The 16,143-nt window shown below is 38.6% G+C and overlaps 2 protein-coding genes across 4 annotated transcripts; one reads left to right on the forward strand and one right to left on the reverse strand.

The window, feature by feature from the left end:
• The first annotated feature begins 431 nt into the window (after positions 1 to 431).
• Positions 432 to 5,252, forward strand: LOC103439651 (protein LPA2). 3 transcript variants are annotated; one of them, XM_070825471.1, is made up of 2 exons: positions 432 to 834; positions 1,615 to 2,105. In XM_070825471.1, exons 1-2 carry the CDS (start codon positions 491 to 493, stop codon positions 1,793 to 1,795), a joined length of 525 nt encoding a protein of 174 aa, XP_070681572.1. In that variant the 5' UTR covers positions 432 to 490; the 3' UTR covers positions 1,796 to 2,105. The 3 variants fall into 3 exon arrangements, 2 of the variants coding, with proteins under 2 accessions (XP_070681572.1, XP_017188792.1); XM_017333303.3 differs by lacking the exon at positions 1,615 to 2,105 and adding an exon at positions 4,912 to 5,252 and having other exon boundaries at positions 447 to 834; XR_011583159.1 differs by lacking the exon at positions 1,615 to 2,105 and adding an exon at positions 2,195 to 2,866 and having other exon boundaries at positions 485 to 834.
• Positions 5,253 to 10,926: 5,674 nt separating this feature from the next.
• On the reverse strand, positions 10,927 to 12,414 carry LOC103439652 (protein EXORDIUM-like 3). Its single transcript, XM_008378228.4, has one exon. It carries the CDS (start codon positions 12,211 to 12,213, stop codon positions 11,170 to 11,172), a length of 1,044 nt encoding a protein of 347 aa, XP_008376450.1. The 5' UTR covers positions 12,214 to 12,414; the 3' UTR covers positions 10,927 to 11,169.
• Positions 12,415 to 16,143: the final 3,729 nt, after the last annotated feature.

Genomic DNA, 16,143 nt, shown 5'->3' on the forward strand with positions numbered 1-16,143 from the left:
GATTCCTTAACGTTAATCCAATTTGAGTAATAGTCTCTCAATTTTAATCCAATTATAGCAATGGTCCTTCTAATATAACTCATTTTGATAAAATTCTTACAAAGTTGACGAAAATAACCTTAATTACACGTTTTGATGAGTTGAGGATCCAAATTGTCGCAATGGTTTTTCCAACATAATTTATTTTGACAAAAGTCTGACAAAGTTGACGAAAATGACCATAGCTACATATTTTGATGAGTTGAGAGACCAATGGTAATAGATTTTTAGTTGAAAGACCATTACTCTAATTTAATTAAAATTAAAGGACCATTGCTACAATTTAATCTTTTGATAACCATACCAAACTTGGAGGGCCTAAAATGCCGTTAAACTTAAACCTAACTGTTTTGCTGGTCAAGAGTAAACGACACGTCGTCGCCTTGAAAGCCGAAAATACACAAAAGGAGCAAAAATGAGGCAAATCTTCTACTAACGAACTAAACTGAAAATGGCGCTAATTCAGAGTCCCTCTTCTCTCACCACCAAACCCTATTATCATCATCTTCCTCACACTCCTCCTCTGCTTCACATTTCAACCGGAACCCATTTCACAGTGAAGTCCCAGACGCCATCGGAGCCCTCAAAACCCGCCGCCGAGGCCACCCAGGTCCCTGCCAAGCCAAACGCGAAACCCGCCGCTGATAAGAAGAAAGGGAACAGGGCTGCGGTGATTCGGAGGTCGCCGGTGGAAAAGCTCCTGCTTTATTCTGAGGAAGATGAGGCTAAGGCCAAAGAGATGGTTGGGGCTCGGCGGTGTTATTCTAGCCCAAGGCCTTATTCTCGCCGCATCGGGTACGATTGCTTGAACCTTTGCATTCGTTGTGATTGACTTGATGCGAAATATGTGAAAATTTTGTTGGGTATTTTGTAGAGATTGGATTTTTTTTTGTAAGCATTTGGTTGAATTTGTAGGAGTCGTTTAAATTGTCGAATTGTTTGGTTCGGTCGATATTGAATTCTGTTTTCAATTAGAATTCGGTGGATATCTTCCATCACAAAAGACTATGTCTTATTTCGCAAACCTACCATAACTGCATTATTAGAATCAAAATTTGACACAAATAGCAGTGCACAGCTAATTCCTACAAAATGGGAAAATGAAACCAAAAAAAAAAACAGTATGATGGTGGGTCTTTTCATTAAAGGAGCACTGTAGCTCCGTGTGCTTTAAAAAAAATGAACTTTAACAAAAAGCACATGTTACTGTTCACTTTAACGAAAAACCATATTTTTACACTAAATAGTCAATCATGGTACTATTTATTTTACCCTCTATTTTGCCCTTATCATTAAAACTCAAAGTTTTCAAACCCTTTTCATTAGTTTTCCTTTAAAAAAAAGCCAGTTTTCCAAAGCTGCAAATAGCAACTTCAGCTTTTTCCTTTGATTTCAACTTATTCTCACAACAGCTTAAAAAATAAGCTCATTTTTTTCAGTTTACCAAACACCTCACAGCTTTTTTTCATGGATGCATTTTTTTTTTAAGCACCTCACTCCCAAACCACCATATGTCTTATTACGCAAACATACCATAACTGCATTATTAGAATCAAAATTTGACACAAATAGCAGTGCGCAGCTAATTCCTACAAAATGGGAAAATGAAACCAACAAATTACCAGAATCAGAGTTGCGAGGGAAGCGTGGTGGAACCCTCAGTATGGCCAACACTGGAATCGAAAACTCGACCCCGACCTTAACTGGTATCAGAGCAATAGGTTCTTTACCTGTTGCAACATCAGAAATGAATTAAAATTTGAAAAATATCTAGATCAATTACAAGACGAATTTAAAGAGCATTATAAACAAGACCCAAATTTTGAGACTATACAAGAACATGATTACTCATCCGAACCAAGATTGTATAGATGGCAAAAACAAAAGATTGAAGCAAGATTGAAACAAAAGATTTTACTCATCTTAATAAATACTGCATTCATCAAAGGATTAATAATTTGGAATACAATAGCAATACTATTGACAATATGTATTGTTACCAAAGTATAAAGCAAGTCTTCGGGAAAAAAAAAAAAAAAAAAAGAAAAAAAAAAAGCAAGTCTTCGGGATTAAGAAATCAACTTTACAACTATTAAAATTGCTTTATAGGTAGTATAAATATACCTTCAGTATCATCCCTCATTATTAACTTCAGGGATCAACCATGAAAAACAAGTTTGAAGCAAGCTCTAGCAGAAATATGGATAGATATGTGGAAGAAACATGGGAAGAATTTGAACAAGTTGAGAATTTCTACACAGATGCAGCACACGAAGTAACTAACGAGAGATTTGGAGCTATTTCAGAATATCGGAATTCACGATCAGTCAAGAGGTTTGAGCATCGGAGTTACCCTGAAGAAACAATATATCAGAGGAGAACCACAACCACAGTCACTCGCCCAACAACAACCACAGTCACTCGCCCATGCGAAAGACTTTCATGGACACCAGACCTACATAGGAAATTTATGAGGGCAGTTGAGATCCTTGGAGGAGAAGATTACGCTACTCCAAAAAACATTCAGAGCCTTATGAGAATACCAGAAATAACTCTCCCTCAAATCAAGAGCCGTCTCCAGCTCGTCAGAAGAAGATCCAGATCGTAACATGTATCGCAATTATGGATCCAACCCCACAGATCGTAAGATGTATCCTTAAAGGAGCCTTTGTGTGTTGTAATAGTGACAGTTACTATAATAATAACTAAACACCTATTATAAGATGCATGATATAGATGTTATCCCGATTATGGTACAAGTATTTCTACCATAATCATAGCTGTAATAACATTTATAATTATATATTATGTGTTTGGATAATCAAAATACAGCAAGTACTATAGGATTCATTATAATCGGAACTTTCGTATTTATCATCATAATAGTAACAAGTACTATAGGAAAAACTAACAAGTTATTAAGAATATCATCTATTGGAAAGAGTTTGCACAGAAAGACCATTTATATCCTCTTTGTGGAATCTTCCAACTATGAACTATTAGTCACATAAGATATAGAATATTAATGGGCATAGCTTTCCAAATGACAAAGGTTCTGTGTCCTGTTCGTTGGGGAATGCTTCCTGTCCGACGAGCACACAGCTCCCCGAGAGATTTGGCGCCGGTTGATGCTTTTCTGTCGGGCTCCTGCTTTACTGGCGGGCTTGTCGGGCAAGGTTGAAAGAGAAGGATAGAGTTAACTTTGAAAGGTGCCTTCATGAGGCCTTAGGTGTAGGCCTTGAGGCTCACGATCAAGATTAACTTATAAGTGTTTAGGCGTGCCACTGCCATCTTCAGTATGGCAGATGTAGAACGGATGTTTGAGTTTAATTATATATTCGAAAGACTATGTTAGTTATTGACCGGTGCCTTTGTGGGGCCTTAGGTATAGGCCTTGAGGCTTCCCATAAATAACTAACTTAGTATTTGAACATATAAGGTTCCTTTTCTTGGTTATGTAGATCTTATAACCATCATACTTCTGATTACCTGAACTTAAAGAGCATAATGAATCCAAATATGTGCCTTTGCGGGGCCTTGAATAGGCCTTGAGGCTTCCCATTATAACCCCTTCCATTCTCAATGTTCTTGCCCGAGAAACAGGATGAATCCAAATAGGTGCCTTTATGGGGCCTTAGGTGTAGGCCTTGAGGCTTCCCATCAGAATTCATCCTGTCCCTGAACGTTATATGGTAATCATAATATCACAGCAATAAAACTAAGTGACAGGTCAATTACTTGCGCCCCAAGTAACTTCGGACTTCTTGTTATCAAAGCTTGTAGTTGATGGGTTAAGTCCACATCAGGTTCTTTTTTATGCCTTGAGGCCAAGGACTTTTAGGGTGATCAAATCTTATATGCCCGAGGGCTTAGAACTTAGATCTGACTTGAATTGTGGAGACATATTCAAATCGGATCTAAGCACTGAGAGAATCTTTTGATAGCCATATTACTAGAAATAACTTGGATATAACTTGTAGTATACAACATATTGCTAGGCTAATGAATGCACAGACAAAAACAAAGAGGGTCGGGCAAGGTTTAACCTTGTCGGGCAAGGCTGATCGTCTTGCAAGAGGTTTGAAAGCTTAGAAAAAGGGTAGGGAGGTGAGTTTACAGGAGGAATCGATACTACAGCAAGAGTTGAGCAGGGTAGCAGAGCTATTACAAAAGGTTTATCCCGAAAGGGATGAAGGCTTGGGATGACTACAGCTTCGTTTTGAAGGCAAATCTAGCTTTGAGCAGAGTTTGTGCTTGTATTTGTTTGTTTGAGTGTCCTTGATTCTGACCTCTCCTGCTCCTTTTATAGACACCTTGGCTTGGCATCCTGTAGCAACAATCTTGCCCGAATGCAATTTGAAGGGTAGTGAATCATCAGCTATTTTATTTGTACTGCCATCTAAAAGTACTTTTTGGGCTGTATAGCTGGCTGGTCTATACCACTTGGCTTTTGGGTAGGTAAGCAAGTAGTCTGCATGGTCTGCACCTAGTCAGAAACGGCTTTTCCTATCTTCTGGACTTCGGCTAACTTCGGGCTTTTCTTTCTCTTTTTGGGCCAACTTCCCCCAAGTCCAAAATTTAAGTTTTAACCCAAACATGTCCCAGACTTCTCTATTGAGAATCCAACCTCATAAACACATTCCCTTTGGAGCATAATATAATCAGCTGAACCTTCCTATTAAAGAAGTATTAATGCATCCTTTCTTCACATATCTCAAAAAGCAGTACATTATCCATTATGATCTATTCCTTGAATGTTGAGGAAAACGCTCGGATATAATAAAATCATGCAAGTTATTTCTATAATTGATTCGTTAAGGTATGCTTTGTGTTTTCTTCATATTGTGAATAATTTGTTCGTTTTCATTTCAGGCTTCCTGCCAGAAGATTGGGACAAGTTCCTTGTCAAGTATTTATATCCATCTTTTACGCCGACAGTCGGCTTGTTTGTTGCTGGAAGTGTTGGATATGGAGTGGTGAAGTATCTGCAGAATGAGGAACTTAAAGGTCAGAAATGATATTTACTTTGCATAGATACAAACTTTCAGGTATATGAGGGGACAATTCAGTAGCTTTTTAAGGCTGTACTTGTAGTGCTTTCATGGTTTATAGGAAGATGAATTAGCTAAAAAATCGCAAACTGCTTTCCGTTTGTTCCTTAAAGCAGTTCTCTGATCCATCCCTTCATTAATTTCTACAAGCTATACTTGGAACGATGTTGCTTTTAAAAAGTGATATAGCATAAGTTCAGTAACAGGTAGACCGTTGGATCACATGGGTCTCACACCCTATCGAGGAGAACCCTCGTGAGTGAAGGACCTGTCCTGTAACTGGACTATCCAGCTCATGACAGATTCCGTACATAATCGTATGTTACACACCAGCTTGACCCTGTGCTCTTGCCCTTCCTATCATCTCGCGGTGCCTTTTACTTGTATTGCTTAGCATTAGAAAAGGGCCGACTATCTCGTGCAAATTTCAGTCTTTCATCCTGTCATCCTCCTGAATGGATTATTTGTTTGTGATCTGCTTACACTTCCTCCTCTTCTTCCATATTGCAGTGTTGTAGCCATTCCACTTGTCTATGGGCCCTCATCTTAAGATAGATATTCATTAAGTTGGTCATGAACTCAGTGACTGAAAAGCACTTTTCCCACCAGTGAATTGTAATTGTGCTTGTCACGGTTCACTGTGAGATCTGTGATTATATCAACTTAAGTCCACTTTACAAACCCCGGGACACCCTATTTTCTGTGATTATATCAACTTAAGGCGGTCTACGATCTTTTCGGATGAGGTATAACCATTTAGTCAGTCTCTTAAGTGAAGAAGAAACTTCATTAATCTCTGTTTGAATCCATGTCTTTGGTTAGGTAGAGAGAATGAGACAGGCAACTGGACAGTTTATGTTTATGCTAATGATTTGGAAAAAGGCGATCGCCGTCCATGGCTGCCGTGCACAAAAGACGCTCGCCGTTGCCGGTATAGTCACTTGGAGTAGGACCTCCGGTCGTTGTTCTAACAGTACTTTTTTCCTTCTTATATTTGACTCTTGAGTTCTAATCCACTTAACTTTTGGGGTACTTTATACATAACTAACGCCATTATTTACTGAAGTAACATTTACTGTTTCACTAGTCAAATTAAAGGAACCATACCGTATCAACTCACTCTATCTCTGTCACGTGACTCACCCGATAAGAGAGATAGAAGAATCTGTTTCGTGCAAGTTTTTCTCATCTTGAGAGATTCTCTCATGTCGCTAATTCATCGTATGATAATTATCTATGAGACTTGTAATGCGCCTTTGAAATACGTTACAAGCGTTTATTAAATGGTAACGTCACTGGAGTAAAACTTAGTTGTGTGAGAGCATCTCTTAGTATGAGAATCACTTCTAGCTTTGATCAATCCACAATGTTTGGAGTTTACATGATTTTTTAGAGGGGGTCCTATTCCAGCTGCCTCTAAAAAGGGAACTAGATCCTCTCCTGAGCTCAGGATGAGGATCCTCCAGAGCAGTTCATCCGGACCGTTGAAATTTGATCCAATGACTCCAAACAGAGGATTCATTTAAAAGTTATAATAATTGCAGCCATTTAATCAAATTGAAACGGTCTGGATGGGCTGCTCATAAAGATTCACATCCTAAGCTCGGAAGAGGATCCAGTTTCCTCCAAAGAGGATCTAGTGTCAATTTTCGGCAAGAGGACCACCACCCAATCATTGATTAGCCGCGTGGCAGTTGGCTCAATCAAATTTGTGTGAGAATTAGATGGAAATGAGCTTTGTGGTCCCCCTCTTCTAATTATTCTTCGTTAAATTCTAATCAATATGGACAACTCAATGATCTCCACCTCTAGATCCGACAGATTTTTTAGTGTGCCTGAAACACAGAGCGAAATATCACATGTAATTATGCAATCGGAGAGACACTTGAAAAAAAAAAAATTCCTCCACGTGTAAAATGACATGTGGTGTTCCGTTCCGTGTTCTGAGCACACTGAAAAATCTCTCCTAAATCGCTTCCCTTGTAATAACTCAAGAGAACCCAACTTACATAGCTTGACTCATCTGCCCTAATTTGTATATGAATCAACCGTGAGGAAAATTCTAACCGAGAATGAACGGACATATACAATGACATGACATAATTCACGTCTACAAAACTGCATCGGCGTATCATATTTGAAAATAAACACGACAAATTAACTAGAGCTTGTAATAAATTATGCACTGGGAACCCTAAGATGAGAACACTGATTAGGGATTAAAAAACAAAGCAAAAGCATAAAAAAGTTGGGACATATTTTATACACTAAAACACTTAAAAGTCAAAGGTCGTGCTGCAGGCGCCGCTGCCTCTTTTAAATTAATCATGTTTCAAAATCTTGATTAAACTAATCAAAATGTTAAGTACTACTGTGGATCCTAATCATCCTATATTTTTCAGGGCAAAATTGTAATTATGTCCTTAAAGTTTGGATTTTTCAATTTGCAAGTTGACGCAGATAAGAGTGAGAGCCAGCTGTTTTGGAGGCAGATGCTCTTCTCATCTTCTTCTATTTGTACGGTCACGGTTAAGCCACATCAATATTTTATATTAATTTTTTTTATAAAGATAATAAAACAAAAAGCAATAAGAATATAAAATGTTGATGTGATTTAACCGTGACTGCACAAATAGGAGATGATGGAAATGACATCATAACAGGAGGGCAGACAATTTGCCTCCAGCTGTTTTTCCTCTTTTTTATCCAAAAGCATAATTTTGACTGCTAAAACTTGGAAATGGGATGAGACGCTTCGTAGTATCGTTTTACTATTAAATTATTCATGTCAATAGCAAAATGTTAAGATTTATTGTGCGAAGGCGCGTGTAATTCTTAACCGTTGATACATGCGAGACTTTTTATTATGAAACTAACACAAATTTATAATTAAAAATCAACAACTAAGAAGTGAGTGGTTAAACGTAGTAAACTCTTCTTATAATTGATTTCATCTTAAAACCCAACACTACGAAAAGAACTTGTGCGGAACTAGGATGCCAAGAAAATGATATCCTAAACCAACTACGTAACAATATGTTAATAAGTTATACCGTTTCAAACACATGCGGTGAAGCGTAATAAGCTTAAAACATAACACTACATTTTCGTCCCAATTGCAAGTAACTTTCTATACACTACACAAAAGCTGGTGTTCAATTCTTAGAAGTTTTAAACACAAATAGATTGGAGCTCCCTCCCCAGTCAAATTGGAGATCTTGGTGGGCAAGTTAAGAGTGTGGAAACACAAAACAGAAAGCGGCAGCTTTGGTCGATGGATTGGTGCCCTCTCACCTTCACCTGTCACCTCTGCCTTTGTTTCGTTCGAGTACACAACAAGATGTCCCCCTCTTTAGGCTCTTTTTATTGAAGATTTTCATAAAGCATGCAATCTTAAATTTTTCAAAAAATATAAAAATAAAAAAGGGACTCTTACATCAGAAGCCTCGTGGCTCAAACCCCTATCAAGTTAACCTAAGAAATGAGCTGAGATTCTCTACAAATTTTTATGTTCGTAACCAACTAGACTCGAAGATATAAATCACTTATTTTAAATTTCGTGATTCTTATTAACCTATTTCACAAAATAAGAATCCAGATATTTTTATCTTACTCTTCCCAACAGCACAAATGTTCGGATCTTAAGGTTCCGAACACAAAAATCTGGAAAGAATCTCAACTGAGAGGAAAATCGAAAGGAGAGTAGTTAAAGGTGGGACCCGAAAGAGGAAAAAATATAGTGAGCCAAAAGTGTTTTCATGAAATGAAATGCACAGGTATAGTTGTCTATGGATGACATGCATGCTTTAAACATGCGCCCAAAAACATTATGAAAGCAACCGATCGAACTTTCATTTCGTTCCCAAATTTATGAATCCGAGTCTCGTGGTGGATGGCAATGAAATCGATCTTTACCAAATCAAGTGATGCATTCACGTTGGAGATTTTATTGCATGTTTCGGAGGGGGTCCTTTAAATTTGATATCCAATATGTACACCACGCAAGCATTTTGATTGTTCCTCAGTATAAGGTTAGGTTGAAACTCTTGTAAGGTTACAACATACATGTACAAAAGGCAGCTTGTGTAGGGTTCACATGAATATTTGGCTCATTTTGTCTTGAGATTATTGTAGGTTGATTTGACAATCGAATAGCTGGAGTTACCATATTATAAATATAAGGTTCTTTCACAATCTGGAATTTCATATATTTTTTTACGGGTCTATTTGGGTAACTCGACTAAAATGGGGCGTGCCAAGTGGTCGGATTGTACTATCTACACATCCATTTTTACTTCTCACATACCTTATGTTAATTTTTGTCATTTGATCTTCTTCAATTCATCTAATTTGACGGCCGAAAACTGAGGAGTTGTTTCATCATGTTGTTCCCTTCTCAAAGGGCGAGTTCTTATGCATTACACTCCATCTCCATCAGTTTCAAATAACGATTATCATTAGGAGATTAAAGTTGTTATTTCTAATACACAAACCCTACATATAAAGTAAATCATGGATGTAGGGCCTATTATCTTGTCTATCCTATGGTGAAATCACAAAAGCTATGATAATATAGGAAATAGTTTGATGGGTTAATTAAAAAAATGTGGCAATTAATTATAATTATGTGCACTTAACCTGTGTAATGATGAAAGTGGAATTTAGAAAGAAAAAAAAGGGCAGATGGAAACAATAATTTCGAAATTAAAAAGTGGATGAACAATTATTGTCAAATATTTTGTTGTAGTTATCACAATCACCTTCATAAAGAATCGAGATCCACCCTCAAGAAGAATCAAGATTCTATTCAGATTTCTGTGTTCAGAATCTAAGAATCAGGAAATCTGGATTGTTAAAGCGAGAGAGAAAGATTCAGACTCTTAATTTGTGTGAAGTGGTCTATCGCGATAGTCAAACGGCGGTCACTAAATTTAAAATGAATGATCTGAATCTCTATGTTCTTAAATTCCGAACATGAAAACCTCACCAAAGCAAAACCCACACAATTGAGAGCAAGAATAATCAGATGCTTTTCAATCTACTAGTTTTCAATTTTTCACACCAAATCAATTTAATAAGACAGCATTTCGAAAACCAGTATGAATTAAGACTCTCACTAGGGCACAAGGCAGAGGTCGGTCGAAAGTCCACCAAACCTAATAATCACAAGTAATGAGCACTAAATACATCGAGCTGAGTACACAAAACCCATAGTACTACTACTTTATTAGGTATTATACATTTTGTAGTCTCAGCTCTATGAGTTCAAATCTTCTGCGTCTACTTTTTTTCGTGTGATTCTAAAATATTTTGAACTTTTACAATGCTCGAATGACTTACAACTTAATATCCAATTTACACTTCCGGACTCATGTGACACAAATATAAAATTTTCTCGACCAAATAGTCGAGTGCCACTAAACTAAATGGTCATTGTGATATTGGATAAGACCTAGCCAAAGAAATCTTTTAGGTCATACAGATCAATACCCTATCTCTATTCAATCAGAAGAAGTAATATTATAACACACGTCCTCTTCTATTCGAGCACGTACCAAATAGAAGAGTACACGTAAAGAGTTATGGGTTTTCAAAAAAAATTTATAATTTGCTTCCAAATATCTTATACATTAAAATATAGTATAAGTTGACACGTTCGAGCTAAAATATTGTCCTAAAATATCTATTCAGTCTTTCGGCTTTTGCAATAACATCTAATTTAATCGGTGATGCTAATTACAAATTTATTATTACCTTCTACATATTCTTTGTTAATCTATATTTTTTTATCTTTTTTAATTTATTTGATCCAACAATCGAAAATTAAGAAAATACGTAAAAAGAGTAGAGCTATTTGTATACAAAACCAGTATACAAAATATATATATCATTATTACAATAATTAACGAACTTACCTACCTTAACTAATCATGCATCAACAAAAGGACAAGGCTTTGTCAACAGCACGGACCCAAAGACCCAAACCCGCCAAAAAAAACCCAACAAAGTTAAAACAAAAACAAACCATAAATAGAAACAAAGGTAAAAAAGGGAATATAACCGTAAAAACCCGAAAGTTTTACTGATCGAGTGCATTCGGTCCGGTACAGTAATTTAAAATGTGGCTCCAAACCCACTGAACCAAGAACTTCCGTCGGATCCCATTCATATTGTACGTGGCGCCATCGTGGTCGTCCAACAGCTGACCCGTGTACGACCCGCCCCCTCCCGTACCGTAGATTCCCTCGCAGAGATCGGCAATCTCGACAGGAAAACTCGGGTCCTGACCCGCGTACCAGGCGTTAACTAACGGGTTGCTCGCCAGCTCAGCAATCTCGTGCGCGATAACGCTTATCATCCCGTCGACTGCCACGTCACCGTTAGGTGACTTCAACGGCTTTAAACCCGGGATGTAATCCGGTACGGCGAACGGGTACGCGCACGTACCTGGACACAATTTGGCCGAGTTTCCAATCCACGCGTACGGCAGAGTGTATCCGACGAGGGCGGGGAAGGTAAAGTAGTGGAACCCACACACCTGTTTGCAGAAATCCTGGACGTACACGTCATCGGATGTCAGCACGAGGTAGAGCCCGCTCTGGGGATTGACGGGTAACGGCCTCGTTTTGGTCGTTACGGCGCTTTTGATCACGGACTGTATCGAGAGGCGAGTCAGGGTTTTACCGTGGGAGTAAAACCGGTCGTTTTTCTCGGCGCCGAGACGGACCGTGCGGGAGATGTTCGCGCCGGTCTGGTCGGTGTAGAGCTGTACGGTCTTCCACCACCCGGCGACCGAGGGGCGTTTGGAGCCGACGGCGGAGATCGAGTTGATGAACTCGCGGATGATCTTCTTCTGGGCCGGCTGCCACGTGCCGTACCAGATTGTGTGGACGGTTATGTTGGCGGTTAGGACAGGGCCCATGTGGTAGCGCAGTTTAACGAATTCGGAGGAGCCTTCGAATTTTTTGTTGTCTCCGAGGAGGTCGGAGGTGTTGTGTTTGAGGTCGGGCCAGGGGCGCCATGCGATTGCTGGGCAGGTGGAGAGGAAGAGGGTGAGTAGGGTGAGAAGGAGCACCGGAGCCGGTGGCTGAGTAAGCCAGCCGGTACGGCGGTGCTGGGGCATTTTTTGAATTTTACTGGAAGTGGGTGGAGTGAGAGTGTGGGGTGGGAAGAAGTCACGAGTGTTTGGTTTTGTCGCTGTGAGGGGTATATATAGGAATAAATAAAATTATACTAAATATTAAAAATTAATTTAATAATTATTTTGCGAAAGGAAAGAAAAGAAAAGAAAAGAAAAATGTTTGGGAGAGGAGGGAGGGGCCATTGGTTTGCGGGTAATGGAGGACAGATAGATTTTTAAAAGCGAAGACTTGGAGAGACGGGTGGGGCCCGAGTACGTCAGACGTGGCACAGGGGCATCATGATGATTTATGTCGTCATCTAATCAGATTTGATCTCAGTCCTTTATGCGTTCCTGGGTTTTATTTGCAAAGCGCGGCAAAAAAGCTCTAAAACTCAAATAAATTCGATCGAGCTTCAAATAGAGGAGAGGACTGTCCAAATCGACCAGCATGCTAGCTACAACTTTAGCGTTGCAATTCACAAACACCCTATTTCAAGATTTAAAAAAGCGTTCCAACGACGAACTATCGAATTTTAACATTTTTCGACGCTATAACATAGAGTTCTTATCTCTTTTGAACGTAATTATAAATTAGGGTTTATAACTATATTTTAATTACAAGTTAGGGTTTTTAATCTATTTGGAACATAGTTATGTGTATGTCGAATATCCCAGCGTTATTTCCTATCTTATCTTATTTGAGGAAAGCTAGGAAGGCAGTAGATCAGTAGTGTGGTCCGATCGATCGACCGTCCGAGGCACGGAGTAAAAAGCTTGGAGGTGGTTGCCTACGTGGTAGCAAGTAGTGAAGCCAACATAGTCGATATCACAAGTTATATATCCAAGCTGGTTCGTTGTCCTTTGCTCAGGCACTCACAGCCTCATCTCATTCCCATCCCCACTCTTCTGTCATATGTCTTCCCCACAAATTTAAACCCTTCATATATAAGAATAAATATGCATGCGGTTCTTCACGTACACAATTACTCTGCCAGTTTCCAGAAACCATGCAATTCATACGTTTTAGATATTCATTCTGAATATGCTGGATTGTTTCAGTGAATAGAGTTTTTCTCTTCAACCTATTGCATCTCGAGTCCAAATCTTTTACGTATCTAATCAAATTTGATCTACCTAGCATTATTCAAAAAATATTTATCTTGAAACTTTGACAAAGATCTAGAAATTGGTAGACAAAATAGAATAAAGTGTAAGGTTAATCCAGATATATGGTGATGGTGATGAGGTCCATCAAAGATCAAAGCTGGGTGGTCCTCTCTCTCTCTCTCTCTCTCTCTCTCTCTCTCTGTGTGTATGTGTCGTCGTCATTAATAATGATGGATGTTGGTAATGTAATATTTGTAAAGAGATGAATAATGCAACAGGGTCTGAATAAGTAGTACTAGTTGCTAGTTGCTAGTTGATGCTTCTCTTATCAAAGGCTCTCAAGTCTCAACACGCGGGCTCCAGCCAATACTGTTTGAACCAGCCAGAGGTAAGATCATCTCCAATCAAATGGTCCAAAAGGTCAGAAGGGTTTAAAATAGTCTGAAAACCGTCTCCAACCAAGGACTAGGCCAAAGGGTTTGTGAGCCCTACTGAACAAAAAATGGCCAAAGGGCCAACTGGTTGGTCCAACTTAGCCAGCCAGTCAGGCCTGGGTGGCCATAATTTTCATTATTCTTGTCGGTTATATCCGACAGCATTGTATTTATTCATGTCGGTTATATCCGACAGGAATGGTAGGCACTTTTATTTCTTTTCTTTTTTTACAAAAAATTTTAATTTTTTTTTAAATTCTATTTTTTTTTCCTATAACTTCCTAAGTCATTATACAACATTAAATTAAATTAAGTAACATGAAACAACATTAAATAACATATAATTTAAATAATAAATTATGTTTGGTCCTCGGTTGGAGATTGTTTTTGGTGACATGGCTAAAACGAGCCCTTTGGCCCTCGGTTGGAGATGAAGGTAAATATGGTCATGTACTGTTCATTAAAACATTAATATCTTGGATGGCCAGAGGGCTAAAACGAGTCCTCTGACCCTCGTTCGGTTGGAGATGGTCTAATTGGTAGATATTGGTCCATACCCCTGTAATTATCTGCTACCTAGCCATGTACATATCTTCATCTGCATGGATACATAGAGTTTGACTGTTTAGAAATTTTATCACTTCTCAAATGTGCATCGATCTAAAAATAAATGCCCGTCAAATTCTTTTACTTAAATATATAACATAGGGGTAGTGTTCTTTACACTTTTTTTTATCTTCTCACACACTCTTTTAGCCAGGTTAAATATGTTATATATGTCTGTCTATGAATAGCGTTTTGCTTTTAGATATTCCCTTTAAATATGTTGGATTATCTTGATAAAATTTGACGGTCATTTATCTTTTGAGATCTTCGTTTGAACTTATTTGTTTGGAGGTGCACTACATATTTCACCCATGATCAGTTAGGACCACGAGGGAGAAACAGCCATTAAGGATCATACGATGACCATTATCCTTTACAAAATAAATATGTACTCAAACCACTAAAATATATATATATATATATATATATATATGTAGGTATGTATGTATGTATGTATGTACTCAAACCACTAGGGATTTTACCAAAGGACAATCCTTTCGATTGGAATTTTCCTTCAAAATTATGATAATAGCCTTTCTTAGCCTACTGTATACACTATTAAAGTCTGAGGTCTATGGACATGAACATTGTAACTGGTTGATGTGTAACATGTACAACGCAATGCTTCATACATGAGTAAGCCTAAGGAAAGCGCGGGTGCAACTTCGTACAAATCTGCAAAATTTCTTGCTTTCTAATGCGAGATATTTTCTCACATCACCACGTCAAGATGACTATAGGAATACATACTCCTTGCAACTTGCAGAAATATGCATTTATGTGTACTACATACACCAATATATCAATCATAAAGAAGGGAAATCGATAAATTCTTGATAGGTAAATTCTTAACCATACATTCAATCCTCCATTCATTTATTCGCCGTATATCATACATGAAAATGTCGTCGAATTCTCACTTGACTTACAAGTTTAACAAACAAGTCAAAAGTATACGATCACAGATTCACAGTACATAATTTGGAACCAAGAGAGAGAGAGCGAGGAGGGAAAATGGCTATTTGGAAATCACGGAGTGAATTGCGCGGCTCCTAATCATGAGTCAGACTTAATCGTACCGCTGAGACCGAGAGCGACCGGAAGGATGGGGCCCAGCAGATGCGTGTGGGGGCACCGTTGAATCAGACGTGACGCTCAGCTCAAAGAGGACTTTGTTTAGCCAAGCCAAACCAAAACACACAGAAAGCGCATGCGCCGAGACCTTGTGTCTCTCACTCTCTCTCCCTCGACGTGCCCGCCGCGCGCCGATCGAGCGCCGTCGATACAGAGCCGCGGAGTCTTTGGGGTCTCATTTTGCGCGGGAAGACGGGTTACTTGTTCGGCCCGAACGCAGTTGCACTTTCGTCAATGCACGTGTGAGTAACGCGCTTTCTTATTGGGTTAAGGGTAGGTCTTTGGACTTTCTCCAAGCTGCATGTTGGCCCAATTCCATGCAATCGCACTCTATCATTTTCTCTTCATCTTTTCCGACCAACCTCTCGTGTTGCTACTTGCGGATGAAATGACAGTTTATTTGTTTTATTTATGACCTCTTCCTTTTAAGTGTCTCATGGTAAATGTAAATCGTAAAAGGTAAATTTACCCAATCCATCGTAGATTTATAGGTTATGTAACCGTTAAAAGGTGATAAAGTTTTTAGATAGAAACGGAACGCGAATCGTGAAAAAAAAATTTCAGGTTATTCACTGACGCATTTTATCGAATACTTGATGAGCTTATTATCAGTCAAACTAAGTTACGCATATATTAATTGATATTATCA

Source organism: Malus domestica, chromosome 07 (genome assembly GCF_042453785.1).
Source record: "Malus domestica chromosome 07, GDT2T_hap1".
Classification (NCBI taxonomy): domain Eukaryota; kingdom Viridiplantae; phylum Streptophyta; class Magnoliopsida; order Rosales; family Rosaceae; genus Malus; species Malus domestica.